The following is a 13360-nucleotide window of genomic DNA, read 5'->3' as shown; positions in this document are numbered from 1 at the left end:
CATTCTATACAGTGGCAACAATTATAATAATGCTGAGGTTAGTTTTCCGATCCCCAGTTTCCAGAGGAGGAAATTGAAGTTCAGAGAGGGTAAGTAACCTGCCTGAGGCCACATAGTTTAGCGGTGGTGAAAGCTCCAATCTCCAAGACTTTAGGGCCAAGTATCCTTTGCTCCACCCATGGGGAATCTAAGGAGGCAAAAAATGTCTGAAACATCAAGACTTTTTGATTTTCATTTATTGGGTGAAGAAAACTAGGTTTTTGTAAAAGATCTATGCCATGGCTGTCCCCTCAGGCCTCAGCCATGTAAATGTAATCACCCACCTTTCTGAGTCAAAAAGGGGCAATGTTTAATGCTTTCTGCTGGTGTCCTGACCCCTTGCATCCCAGGACACCCAGGTGACCTTCCCCTCTGCTCTGTGCTTTCCCAGCTGCTGCAGATGTTCTATCGGCAACAAGATGAGATCCGAAGGCTCCGGGAGCTGGTGACCCAGCGTGAGGTCCAGGCCAAACAATTGGAACTGGAGATCAAAAACTTGCGGATGGGCTCAGAGAGGCTCTGAGCAGGGTCCTCTGCCCTCCTCGCCCTCAGGGACACCACTCGGCTCACGGGGAGGTCCGGAACCAAACCACAGGTCCCCTGAGAACAGCCACTATTTCTGTATTTTTTTACAGATGAAACTCTTGGTTGCTGAAAGATTCCAGTGGGACCTGGTGCCGATTTTCTATTTGCCTTCTTGAAACAACAGTGTCTGAATTGACTCTTTTTAGATGATACCTTGCCTTCTGTTTAATTGTTTTGAAGGGTCCACGGTAACTTCTCAAGGGGAAGAACATTGTAGAAAGTTAGAGCTGGAAGGTCCTAGGAGGTGAACCTTCCTGTGGTTTTCAAACTGTGGTCCATAGCAAGGGGGAAGGCTAAGTCAGGAGGGCTGTGCCCCCCCGCCTCCATTCCTACCAGTCAGCTCCCCTTCTTTCTGTTTTATATATTAACTTCTATGGAATACATAATTCTGCCACTAAAAAAAATATTAGAAGTTTGAAACCAGTGACGTGGCCCAACTTCCTTATTTTACAGGTGGAGAAACTGAGGCCCAGAGAGAGGCAAGTAATCAAGGTCCCCAGAGAGTTCATGGCTGGGCTGGGCTGAGCTCTTGTCTCCTGGGTCTGCCTTTCTGCGGTTTATGATGCAGCAGATGTGCAGTTCTCAGCCCACAAGGCAGGAATCCATTGATTCTGGCCTCAGCTGTGCCCCTGACTTGCTCAGTGACCTCTTGCAAATCATTACCTCTCTGGTCTCACTTTCTCCATCTGAACAAGGGGGACCCTGGAATGGGCTGCCTTCTATAGGATCTGCCACCTGAGATAAGAAACCCTGGCCTTGACCTAAGGAAAACTACTTGTAGGGTGATGATCTGGGTTTGCTGCAGGAACTCCAAACACATTGACAAAGAGGCAGAGGAAGTTTAGCTTCAGGGAAGTAAGTCAGGGTTCAGCCTAATTGTAGAACACAGACAGGAGGCCATCCTCTCTCTCTTCAACCAGAATCAGCCGAATATGGGTAGACGCTATCCCTTATGTGGGGATGCAGACAGCAGAGTGGTGCCCATGGCTACCGACTGCCACCACCAAAGCCCTGAGGTCGCAGAGCCTGCCTCCTCCAGGATGATGTAGGCAGATTTCAGCCCAAGGTAATAGAAGAGGTCCCCAGGAGGTAGGGATCTCCAGCCTGGAAGTGTGCCGGCAGAGCCCCATGGCCGCCCAGCCATGAGGGTTTCTGGAGAAGGATGACTGCACTAGGCAAGGAAGCGGGACCAGATGGCCCTGACTTCCCTTCCGGCCTGAGAGTTTTTCTGTATCCCTCCTTTGTGAATCTGTATTCTGAGCCCTTTCTCTAAGGTTCTCTCCTTCTCAGTGGTCAGTACAAGAACCCATCTAGGGACGGGGAATGTTGGAAGTTAAATGTGCCCCTCTTTACCAAGGCTATGCAGACGATGAGTTTGTCCATGGCACAGGGCGATCCTGGAGCTAGGATGGGAACTTCAGGAGGCCACCTAACCCGGTAGGTTTCAACCCAGGCTGTACCTTAGAATCCCCTTGGGAGCCTTCAGGAAATACAGATACCCAGGCCCAACCTCAGACCAGCTGGAGCCGAATCTCCAGAGTAGGGCCTGACCTTGTGTATGTTTTTATAAGTTCCCAGGTAATTCTGCAATACAGAGAGGACAGAGACCCACTGGGCTAGTCCCTCTGTACCTATTTGCAGGAAAGATGAGGACAGTGAGCCCCAGACGGGATCTGGGACTTCAACCCTATCTTCTAAGTCCATTGTAGAAGCTCCTAAAAAAAGTCAAGAAGCATTTTCCTGGGTGTCTCCAGGACCCTGACTGCAGCACAGTGAGGGCTCTGTGCTCCCGACTGCCCCCTCCCCGAGCCATGGCTGCGTCCCCTTGTTTGCCCACACACACCAGGTGCCCATGTTCCTTGTCGGGTTTACTCAGTCCCTGGGGCCTGCCAAGCTTGCCAAAGGCCAAATCCCAGACACCTTTCCCACCTCATTCGCGGCCAGCATGTCACAGTTTACAAAGCACTCCCACCCTCAATCACTGACACATTCTATTTTAGTACGGGTCAGCTAGGTGTTATTATCCCCAAGTTCAGAAGAGAAGACCTAACCTCAGAGAATGAAGAATCATCAAGCCCAAAAGGCACTGGCTGCAAGGCATGGAGGTGGGGCCAGTCTGGAGAGCTTCCCGCCTGTCTCCTCGACACAGAGACATCCCTTCCTTCTCAAGCTCTACTCACCCCTGAGGGACCCAGACCTCGTGCTTAAAAACAATACGAAGGCATCCATGAACAAACTTCTTTTTCCTTCTTTTTTTTTTTTTTTTTTACATCTACAATAAATTATTTAAATTATTTCACAGCAAGGGAGAGGGATAGGTAATTTTTATCAGATATTTTTTTAAGACATTTTTTAAAATTACATTTTTGTTCTTGACTGATGAAGTGGAACTCGCCCAGCATTTGCAGGGCCCTCAAGCTCAGGGCAAGCGGAATGTGTACTCATCTCCTTACTCCATACCCTAGGAACCCCCTGACTGTTGACTCAGGAACTTTCTGAGAATGAAGACAGCACTGGGAGATGAGCTTTGGGGTGTATCCACCTTAGCTCTACAGTCATTGAGATTGTATCATAGAGGAAAGCAGGAAGTCAGAAATCAATCTATGCTTTTAATATGAAACCGTGCCTGAAACAGTTTGATTGTTTTAATATTGTTTCTGAAATTCCTTGTACCTTTGTAAAAAAAAAGTGAAAATAAATAGATGTGGAATAGTGCAATGAAAAGAATGTAACAAAATAATAAACAACATCTTCCTAGACATTTTAATGCATGGAGCTTTCCTTGATTTGTTTCACAAATACCAATGACAGGTTTCCCTCGATATCTGAAAATAGAGGGTTCTTATGAAACCTTTTGTAAGCCAAAATGGCTAAAGTGAAGAATCAGTTACCTTAACACAACTTGCTAACGGACACACAAAATAAGTCCAGATAAAGCACAAATGCTCACAGGCACAGTTCAAAGCTAAGACCGCTTAATATTGAGATGCTGAGTGTAGTTCCTGGGGAAGGAGCTTGGTGGTGCCACTCCCACTGCTTGGGGTGGTAGGGGGTGCACCAATGCCTCTCTAACAGCTTGCTGTAAAACAAACGCTGAACATATTTTCACTTTTTGTCTTTTCCCATAAAAGCGAAAATCGTCTTCAGATTTCTTTCTGTTAGTGAAAGCAAGTACTAATGTAGGTCTTTTGTGAAAGCAAGGTGGCATAAAGTGAACTTTTGGAAATACCCACTTGTTTGGGCCAGAAACCAAGCTGGGAAACAGGCAAGAAAGACTTGGTTCCTACCCTCCAAAGAGTTTTTAGTCGTGGTTGGAAGGAAGGGAACATTCAGGCTGCTCTTGGAGGAGAAGCAAGGAAGACTTCTTGGAGGAAATGATACTTAGGCAGAAACCTGAAGGATAGATAGGAGTAAACAAGGCAAAGAGCATTTGGGGAAAAGAGTGTTCCAAGCAGAGAAAACCAGCTGTTCCATAGTCTGGAAACAAGCAAAGGGTGGAGAATAGACAGGGCAGAGATCATGAGTATTAAGAGCCAGGGGCAGATTTCCTTGGTTGTCCAGGGGTTAAAACTCCATGCTTCTACTTCAGGGAGTGTGGATTCAGTCCCTGCTAGGGGAAGTTCCACATGCGAGCAGTGTGGCCAAAAAAAAAAAGGAAAGAGCCAACGGCTTTGTAGGTGGGAGCTGAGACTTTTTCCCCCTAGCTCTATTGAGGTATGATTGACAAAAAATTGTATATATTTATGTTGTTTGTGATTTCTTGAGGTGTATGTGGTAATGATTACGATATGAATACATTGTGACATGATCACCACAATCAAGTTGATTAACACATCCATTACCTCACGTCGTTACCATTTTTTGTGTATGGTTGAGACCATTTGAGATCCAATCTCAACAAATCTCAAGTGTACAATACAGTATTATTAATTATAGTCACCGTGCTGTACATTAGATCCCCAGAACTTATGGGTTCTGTAACTTAAAGTTTGTACCCTTTTCCCCCACCCTACCCTTTTCTGTCAGCCCCTGGCAACCACCTTTCTACTCTATCAGTTTGACTTTTTTTTTTTTTTTTCAGATTCCACATATTTAGGTATCATACAGTATTTGTCTTCTCCGTCTGGCTTATTTCACTTAGCATAATGTCTTCCTGGCTCATTCATTTAGAAAATGGCAGGATTTCCTCTTTTAAGTCTGAATAACATTTCACTATATATACGTGCATATACCACATCTTCTTTATCCATTCATCCACTGATGGACACTTGGGTTGTTTCCATATTTTGGCTACTGTAAATAATGCTGCAATGAACATGGGAGTGCAGATAGCTCTGATATACTGACTTCATATTCTTTGGATATACACCCAGAAGTAAGATTGCTGGATCATATGGTAGTTCTATTTTTAATTTTTTGAGGAGCCTCCATACTGTTTTCCATAATGCCTGTGCCAACTTACATTCCGTGGATGCTGAGACTTTAGCGTGGGGGCAGGTGGAGTTTCCAGAATGTTTCTCACAATTGTGGGAATCGTTATTTCTCTTGGGGATAGGGCAAGAGAGAATTAAGGGAAAATGAAAATTCTAGGTAATGCACAGCATCCTGGAAGGCCACAGCCAACTTTGGTCCCATCCACAGGGCTGCAGTTTTCTGATCATGACTGGACGAGCGTCACTCAGCGGGGAAGCCCACCTCCTTGCAGTTAGTTAGCCCATTCGAAGTGAGCCCCCATTTGTGTTGTGGCCGCCTCTGGGCTAGACACAGAGCCGGGAGACCAGGCCTGAACATTCACTGCCCGGGCAGATGGGCGGGAGAGCACCGTGCTGTCCGCAGGGTGATGATGCTGCGTCTGTGCCCTGGCCTGCAGGCGGCGCCCTGCCAGATATCTGTCTTTCCCCGCCGGAACTGGGACGGCCCGGAGCGCCCCGCCCCACTGCCCAGGTTTCGATTTCCCCGCCGGCCCCTCTCTGCGCGGCGGACCCAAAACTTGGCGGTGAATGGCGGGCGCGGCGGCGGCAAGTGGGACTCCTGGGGGCCTGGGCCCAGCGGAGCCCGAAGACGCGCGCGGCTGGCGCTGCCCGGAGCATGGCGACCGCGTGGCTGAGCTGTCGCCGCTGCCGCCGCTGCTGCGTGTGCGCGCTTTGCCCGGTGCTGGGCTCGCACCGCGGCCACCCGGTTGGTCTGGCGCTGGAGGAGGCGGCGCGCGTGCAGGTGAGGACGGGGGGGCGGGAGCCCGGGAGCAAAGGGCGGGGAGGCGCGTGACAGTTCCGGGTTGGGACCAGGACCCCCAAGGCGGCCCAGAGACCGTCTAGGAGGCCGACCTGTTGTTGTTCAGAAAAAGAAACAAGCCCAAGGAAAGGCAAGGCCATCATTTAAGCATAAGAAGAGGTGGGTTTGGGGCTTCCCTAGTGGCGCAGTGGTTAAGAGTCTGCCTGCCGATGCAGGGGACACGGGTTCGTGCCCCGGTCCGGGAAGATCCCACATGCCGCGGAGCAGCTGGGCCCGTGAGCCATGGCCGCTGAGCCTGCGCGTCCGGAGCCTGTGCTCCGCAACGGGAGAGGCCACAACAGTGAGAGGCCCGCGTACCGCAAGAAAAAAAAAAAAAAAAAAAAGGTGGGTTTGGGAGTGAGAACTTGGGCGCCCCGGCCGGCACCGGATATCCCGGACCTCACCCACCAAGGCGGGTGCACCACACTGCCTTTGGGCCGGAAGAAATTCTGCCTTTTAACAAAGATGAAAAATCTCCCGCTTCGAAAACATCTGTGTTTCCGGAAAGCCAAACAAACACCTCCTCTGGTTTTCCCTCCTGGAATTCAGAGAGGGGCTGCGGACACAAAGGCCCTCTGCCTACGCCATTCTGCCCCTCCCCCTCCCCCTCCATACCGGCTCCATTCCACGCTCATAACAGCCTGGTGAGAGCTAGGCCGGCCGCTTCGTGGCCTAGAAGAGGAGGGTTCTGGAGGCCGAGGCGGGCCTTGAACCCAGGACTGCCTCCCACGGGCCCATTCTCACCTTGGAGCTCTCACCCATGATTATTCCTAATAGTGGAAGGGGGCTCTGGACTCTTGTCCCATCCTTGTGGCCAACTTGTCCAGTGACTCTAGTCAGACCCCTCCAACCTCTCTGGGCTAGGCAGGCCCCCCGTCACAGACAGATGTTGATTCTACCACTTCCACCTTCAAGAAGTCGTCTGTGGTTAATCCAGCCCCATAATGACCTATCCCCTGCACAGCATGACTTAACACCATCATGGTGACAACCTTGGAGCTCCACTGTGAGAATGGGCCACGTGGGGGCCAATCTAGCAGGTGGAGTCCAGGATTCAAGGCTTGCCTCTGCCTCCAAGATCTTCTTCTTCTTGTCTATAAAATGGTTATAATAATAATTTAGTTCCTCAAAATGCTGTTTTCAGAGTTAACAAGGCTGCTTTCAGAGATACAGCTTCTAATAGGCAGGTCCACCCACCTACCCCTTTTGCATCCACACACCCACCCACTCACCTGTCTGTTCATGCATCATCCATCTGCCCATTCATTCATTCATTAGACATCTATTCAACTCATACCTGGTGCCATGAGTCAAGGAATAGACCAATTCTTTCCTGACCTGGAGGAGTTCCTTGGCTAGTGGGGGAAGAACAAACAGTGACAATACAGTATGATACGTATTGTAACTGGGGAGTCTGAGGCAGTGGTCAGTGGGAGCCAAAGAGAGGACAGTGTGAACCAGGGACAGGAAGCCCAGCAAGACTTCCTGGAGGAGGAGCCATTGGAACTGGCCGTGAAGAATAAGTGGGGTTTCACCAGGTACCTAGATGGGAGAAGCACCCTGTGACTGGAGGTTTCAAGCACCAGGAAGCTGGGTTATCCTTGGCTGATAGCCAGGAGCTGGACTTGAAGGCTTAGAAATCACAGTGGGGTATGGATGTGCTCCTGGAAGTTGAGGCTATGGCTTATACTTGGGTTACTATTGTGTTCCCAGCCCCCCCACTCACTCCCAGCCCCCCAGCTAGAATAAAACTGTGCACACCATAGCAAATGCTTGTTGGATATTAAAATAACAATACAAGCTACGTCTATTGAGCACTTATTGTGTGCCAAGCACTATACCAAGCACTTTGTGTACTTCTTATTCTTTACAGCAACTCTGTAGGGGTGTCCCCTTTTTTGTAGCGGAGGAAGCCGAGGTTCAGAAAGGTGAGATCACTTGCCCAGGTCATGTGGAAGGAGAGCTGGGACTCAGACCTAGGAGGTCCCATCTGACTCTGGGGCTTAGGCTCATAACTTGCTCCAGCTCTCCACTTGAATTTGGCAGCCCCTGGTAATTCTGTTCAATTCAGCAAACACTATTGGGTCACCCCCTGGTCCCTGTGGGGTAGCAGGAACCAAGAATGGAGCAGACCTGCCCTCAGGAAGCTCCCAGTTGGTCCAGCAGCTGAGTGTAAGGTGAGCCATAAGAAGGTAAGATGGAGGTAAGGCCTTTGGAGAAATGGCAGTTGCAAAAAGCAGAGATAAGGAAGGGAGCCATCTTAGGTGGGAGAGGGGACCTCTTACACATGCAGGTCCTCTGAACCCCAGTCCAGGCCAGAGAACCACAGACCAAGCCTGGATGCAAGTTCCATGAGGACAGCTCCAAGAACAGGCCCCAGCACATTATAGGTACTCAGTATTCACTGTAGAAGTGAAGGCTCTTCCCCTGATCCCAAGCTGCTTCCCTAAAGTCCTATTTGAGGGCCTGGAAAAGCAGGTCACAAGCAGGACTATCCTAGAAAAAAAGGGGGCACCTCGAGGTTTGGAGAATACCTCATAGGGCCATGAAGATCAGAGTGGCCCTACTTCCAGCTCATCTTCCAACTTGCCTCATGACTTTGGGCAAGTCAGCTCACCTTTTGAGTCTCAGCTGAAAAAAAATACAGGAGTGACATGACCCCTGGGGTGACTTGTTATCTCAAAAGTAACAACATTAAGACTTCTCTCCTAACACTTTCACATACAGAAACTCACCCAAGAATGTTTAAAGAATTTGACAACCAAGAAGCAGCGGCAAGTTGGCAACATAACCCAGACAAGATGCTGCTGAGAAGCTCAAGGCAAGTGGGGATTCTTCCTTATTCTAGATGAGATGTCCACCTTTGCCCTTGGACACACAGTTCTCCCCAATATGGAGCCAAGGGAAAATGAAAAACAGCCTCAAAGGGGCAGGTCAGGTTTGGTGAGACCTGGGGCTTCTGTAATTTAGGGGGCCCTTTTGGAGAAAACACAAAATTAGTTGCAAGACCATGAAGGGGCCATGCCAGGGAGGGACCTGGGGCTCCTGTTTCATTAGCTTTGTGGTGAATCTGCCTCTGCCCAGAGCCCTGGCCTTGTCCCATAATGCCTGACAAAATGCAGGAACAGCCTTTTCTCCCGCCATGGCCAAAGCCATTCTCTTGGACAGACTAGTCCTCCATCCCCTACACCCCAAACTGCCTTAAGCAAAGCAAAATACAAGGTAAGGAACACACAGATCGCTCTTTAGGTTTCAATGTTGAAAGTAAATAGGTATAAATGTATTCCATAAATATGTACTTTCTTCAGGCTTCTTGTATAACACTTTATTTAAGTGGATTCTTTTGTGGGTTTTAAGTGGGAAGTTGGGGCTGACATTGTCCCAGCTGCTGTTTTGACTGTGAGAATAGTGTTGCTCTTTAGGAGCGTTTTAGGTGAACTTGGCCGATCCCTTCCCTTCTCAGCCTCAGCTGCCACCGCCTCAAAGTGAGGGCTGGAGTGGGTTGCCCTCCCAGGGCCTGTCTCACTGAGGGCTCTGTGAACCCCAGACTGGCCACCCCAAGTCAGGCAGGGAGATTGGCCTTGACGACCACAGGAGTAGCTGGCACCCAGACCAGGCCACAGAGTTGGCCCCCTGTTTGCCCAACATCCGTTATCTTTCGGGTGACAGCATGCCCCAGTTTACTGGGGACGGTTGTGGTTTACACCTGTGGCCCTGGGTTAATTGTTAATCATGTCATGTCTTCAAGAGCAGGACTCTGGGTATAGGCAACTACATCAGTTCACAAGGATTTGAGAACTGAAAGTTGACACACCTGAAGGGATGGTGGAGGTGCTTTGGGCTGTTCAGCCAGAAGAACAGAGTCAGGGCACAGTCTCACTGTCTGTAAATCTCTAAGCAGATATGGTTTGGGGGTCCCCGAGGAAAGAGTTAGGATCCGTGTGGAAAGTCTAAGGGGGCAGGTTTCAGCTTAATCTAAGGAATGGTTTTCTTTCTTTGAAGCTTTTCCCCAACTTTTAAACTTTATTCTGAAGTAATTACAGATTTATAGGAAGTTGCAAAAGTCATGCATGACCCTGGATGGATCAAAAGATTCCTTGCCCTTCCCCCAGGCCCGTGGGTGGGCTTTTACTGGTGCCTAGTTCATGGATGGAGCGGCTCTCTGTGAATCTGGTTTGATGCGGGTCAGGTAGCCCCCTTCCCGCTCCCAGGACGCCAGGTGCCCAGGGCGCCCTCCTAGATGACCCGGCCCCAGCATGGTGTGTCTCTCATACACCCCTCCACCTCCACCCCACCGGGGTCCCTCACTCAGCTCACTGCCCATGGTTCTGACGCCAAGTTCCCTCTTCGTTTTTGGCACCCGAGGATTTCCCATTTTTTGTTGTTGTTTGTTTGATTGTGGGTTGGTTTTTTGGGTTTTGTTTTTGTTTTTCCAGCTTGATCGCGTGATTTTAAAATTTGCTCATTTTATCAGCATTTCCATGTGTTTGAAGTAGGAAGGGGGATTTCCATGTCAGCTCCTTCTCCCTTTTTGACCAAAACTATATGTCATTTTACATATGGTTTTTTTTTGTTTGTTTTGTTTTGTTTTTTGCGGTACGCGGGCCTCTCACTGTTGTGGCCTCTCCCGTTGCGGAGCACAGGCTCCGGACGCGCAGGCTCAGCGGCCATGGCTCATGGGCCCAGCCGCTCCGCAGCATGTGGGATCCTCCCGGGCCGGGGCACAAACCTGCGTCCCCTGCCTCGGCAGACGGACTCTCAACCACTGCGCCACCAGGGAAGCCCCATATGGGGGGTTTTGTGGTTGTTCGTTTAAGACCCTAACCCTTCCCTATGTCATTAAAAGTTCTTTGTCAGTGTCAGTATTAGAGGCTGTATATTCCATTATAGGGATCGACTGATTCATGAAGCCATTTTCCTAATGTTGAGCATTTAGATCACTTCCAGGCTTTCACTCAGGTAAAACAACACTGCAGTGATATCTGGCACCTTGATTTATTTTCTCTGGGACAGTTCCTAGAAGTGAGTCGCCTGGCTCAATAGGCGCAGACGTTTGTAGGGGGTCTGGTGCGTTCTGCTGAACTGTGGCAGGCGTAGTTGTGGCAAAGAGATCTGGGGCAACCATGCCTCTCTGGCCTTGCTTACTCAGAGGCAGTACTAGGGAAAAGGCCATTTGCCTGAAAATTAATCCATAAAACAGCTTGGTAAACAAATTAAAACCAGTAAAGTTCATAATTGTCCAACGTCTACTGTTCAGAAGCCAACAACCACACCTACCCCTCCATGCCTTTCCAGAGAGCAATCAAGAAGGGCTTGAACATGAATCCCCAAGCCAGTACCCACTAAATGATTTTTCTCTGACATCCTTGTTAATAGGCTGTTTGCTTCCCCATCAGGGCTCTTCAGCGGGCTCATACATGCCAGGTGTAGGGAAAATCAACACTTGCCTGCTACCCTAACTTTTTACTCAAACTGGGATGAGTTGACAGTATAGCAGAGTGGTTATAGTCTTCTTTCAAATGTTCCAAATTTTCCACAGTGAGCTTTTGATACTCTTGTGGACAACAACAAAAGAGTATATAAATACATGATATATATATAGATATATAATACATTAGTTCACTTTGAACCAATGTGGCCCAAACCAGACAGTGTACTTCCTTGTTTCATTTCCAGAATTCTCTCTCTCAGTCTTTTTTTTTTTTTTACCATATTGCATAATCCGCCTCATCTTGCCTATACTTAAGTTTTCTACGCTGAGATTTATAACAATGTGTAGTGTCATTAAGCTTATTTTGTATATTCTTCTTTAAAAAGTGGATCTGTAGAAACTGCTTGGAGCCCAGTTGGTTGGGAGAAGATATTTGCTCTCAGTTTCTGTAGAAAGGTCCTCCGTGTACATATGTTGCCTCCAAAATGTGTGGATAAATCAAGCGTTTAGAACACATTTTCTTTCCTTCGTTTAATCATTCAACAAAGATATATTTCTGTCCAGGCTCACTGACTCATAGAAACCATGTTGTAAGTGTGGACTAATTCCCAAGCTAGCCCAGAGCCAATTTAATCAATATGAGGCTCTAAACTCAGAGCCTCACCACTGCCTAGAACATTGCACGGGAAACACAGACTTCGGGAGCCCATCCCGTAGATCCTGCCAAACCACACATTCCTGCCCCACTAAGGAGAGAACATGGCACACAAGGGAGCCTGCCCACCCCCATGCCTGCCTGGGTACCAAGGATCTTTCTGCTGTGTGGGCTGTACAGACATTTGGGCTGAGGAAAGAAGCCGACCTGATTTTTTTGTTGTTATGATTTTATTTATTTTATTTATTTAGTTTTTTTGCGGTATGCAGGCCTCTCGCTGTTGTGGCCTCTCCCATTGCGGAGCACAGGCTCCAGACGCGCAAGCCCAGCGGTCATGGCTCACGGGCCCAGCCGCTCCGTGGCATGTGGGATCTTCCCGGACCGGGTCACGAACCCCTGTCCCCTGCATCGGCAGGTGAACTCTCAACCACTGCGCCACCAGGGAAGCCCTGATTTTATTTTTTAATTGTACTAGTAATACATGAACGCATCTCGATTTTTAAAATTTAAAGTTTATTAGAATACAGTGTACAGCTATGGAAAGTACAGAGTGAGGGTCCCTCTTGACCATTTCCCCAATCCCACACCTCTTCCCAAACATGACCAAACTAACAGAAATTTTATTTTTTTTAATTTTTGATTAATTTATTTAGTTTGGCTGTGTTGGGTCTTCTTGCTCCTAGCAGGCTTTCTCTAGTTGTGGTGAGTGGGGGCTGCTCTTCGTTGCAGCGCGCGGGCTTCTCATTGCGGTGGCTTCTCTTGTTGCAGAGCACGGGTTCTAGGCGCGTGGGCTTCAGTAGTTGTGGCGCGTGGGCTTCAGTAGTTGTGGCACGCGGGCTCAGTAGTTGTGGCTCGTGGGCTCTAGAGCGCAGGCTCAGTAGTTGTGGCTCACGGGCTTAGTTGCTCCGCGGCATGTGGGATCTTCCCGGACCAGGGCTCGAACTCATGTCCCCTGAACTGACAGGCGGATTCTTATCCACTGCGCCACCAGGGAAGTCCCCAGACATTTAAAATGCACTTGCAAACATGCAGATGCATATATACATGTACACTTTTAATTTTGTTATCTTTTACATAAATGGGATCATCCTATATATATTATTCTGCAACTTGCCCTTTTTCACACGGTGTCTTGAAGAGCTTCCCACGACAGGACATATAGGTCCACTGCAGAGAGAGAGAGAGAGAGAGAGAGAGAGAGAGAGAGAGAGAGAGAGAGAGAGAGAGAGAGTGTGTGTGTGTGTGTGTGTGTGTGTGTGTGTGTGTGTGTGTGTGTGGCAAAATACACATAACATAAAAGTTACCATTTTAACCATTTTTAAGCATATAATTCAGTGGCATTAATTACATTCACAGTGTTGTACAACCATCAGCACTCT

At 48.6% G+C, this 13360-nt stretch overlaps 2 protein-coding genes across 2 annotated transcripts in view; both read left to right on the top strand.

Annotated features, from left to right (window-relative positions):
- CORO2A (coronin 2A) overlaps window positions 1–821 on the top strand; it is a 55504-nt gene extending 54683 nt beyond the window's left edge. Inside the window, exon 12 of the mRNA XM_082619721.1 lies at window positions 431–821. Coding sequence (XP_082475847.1) covers window positions 431–562 — 132 coding nt within the window. The 3' untranslated portion in view covers window positions 563–821. The remainder of the gene's footprint in view (window positions 1–430) is intronic.
- Window positions 822–5551: 4730 nt separating this feature from the next.
- The window catches only part of TRIM14 (tripartite motif containing 14), a 28764-nt gene continuing 20955 nt past the window's right edge, over window positions 5552–13360 (top strand). Inside the window, 4 exon segments of the mRNA XM_082623172.1 lie at window positions 5552–5731; window positions 5733–5838; window positions 8623–8690; window positions 8692–8716. Coding sequence (XP_082479298.1) covers window positions 5625–5731; window positions 5733–5838; window positions 8623–8690; window positions 8692–8716 — 306 coding nt within the window. The 5' untranslated portion in view covers window positions 5552–5624.

The sequence above is a fragment of the Mesoplodon mirus genome, assembly GCF_964341445.2.
Source record: "Mesoplodon mirus genome assembly, chromosome: 1".
In the NCBI taxonomy this organism is placed as follows: domain Eukaryota; kingdom Metazoa; phylum Chordata; class Mammalia; order Artiodactyla; family Ziphiidae; genus Mesoplodon; species Mesoplodon mirus.
Note: the sequence above shows the minus strand (reverse complement) of the source record. Positions and strands in the feature narration are given on the sequence as shown.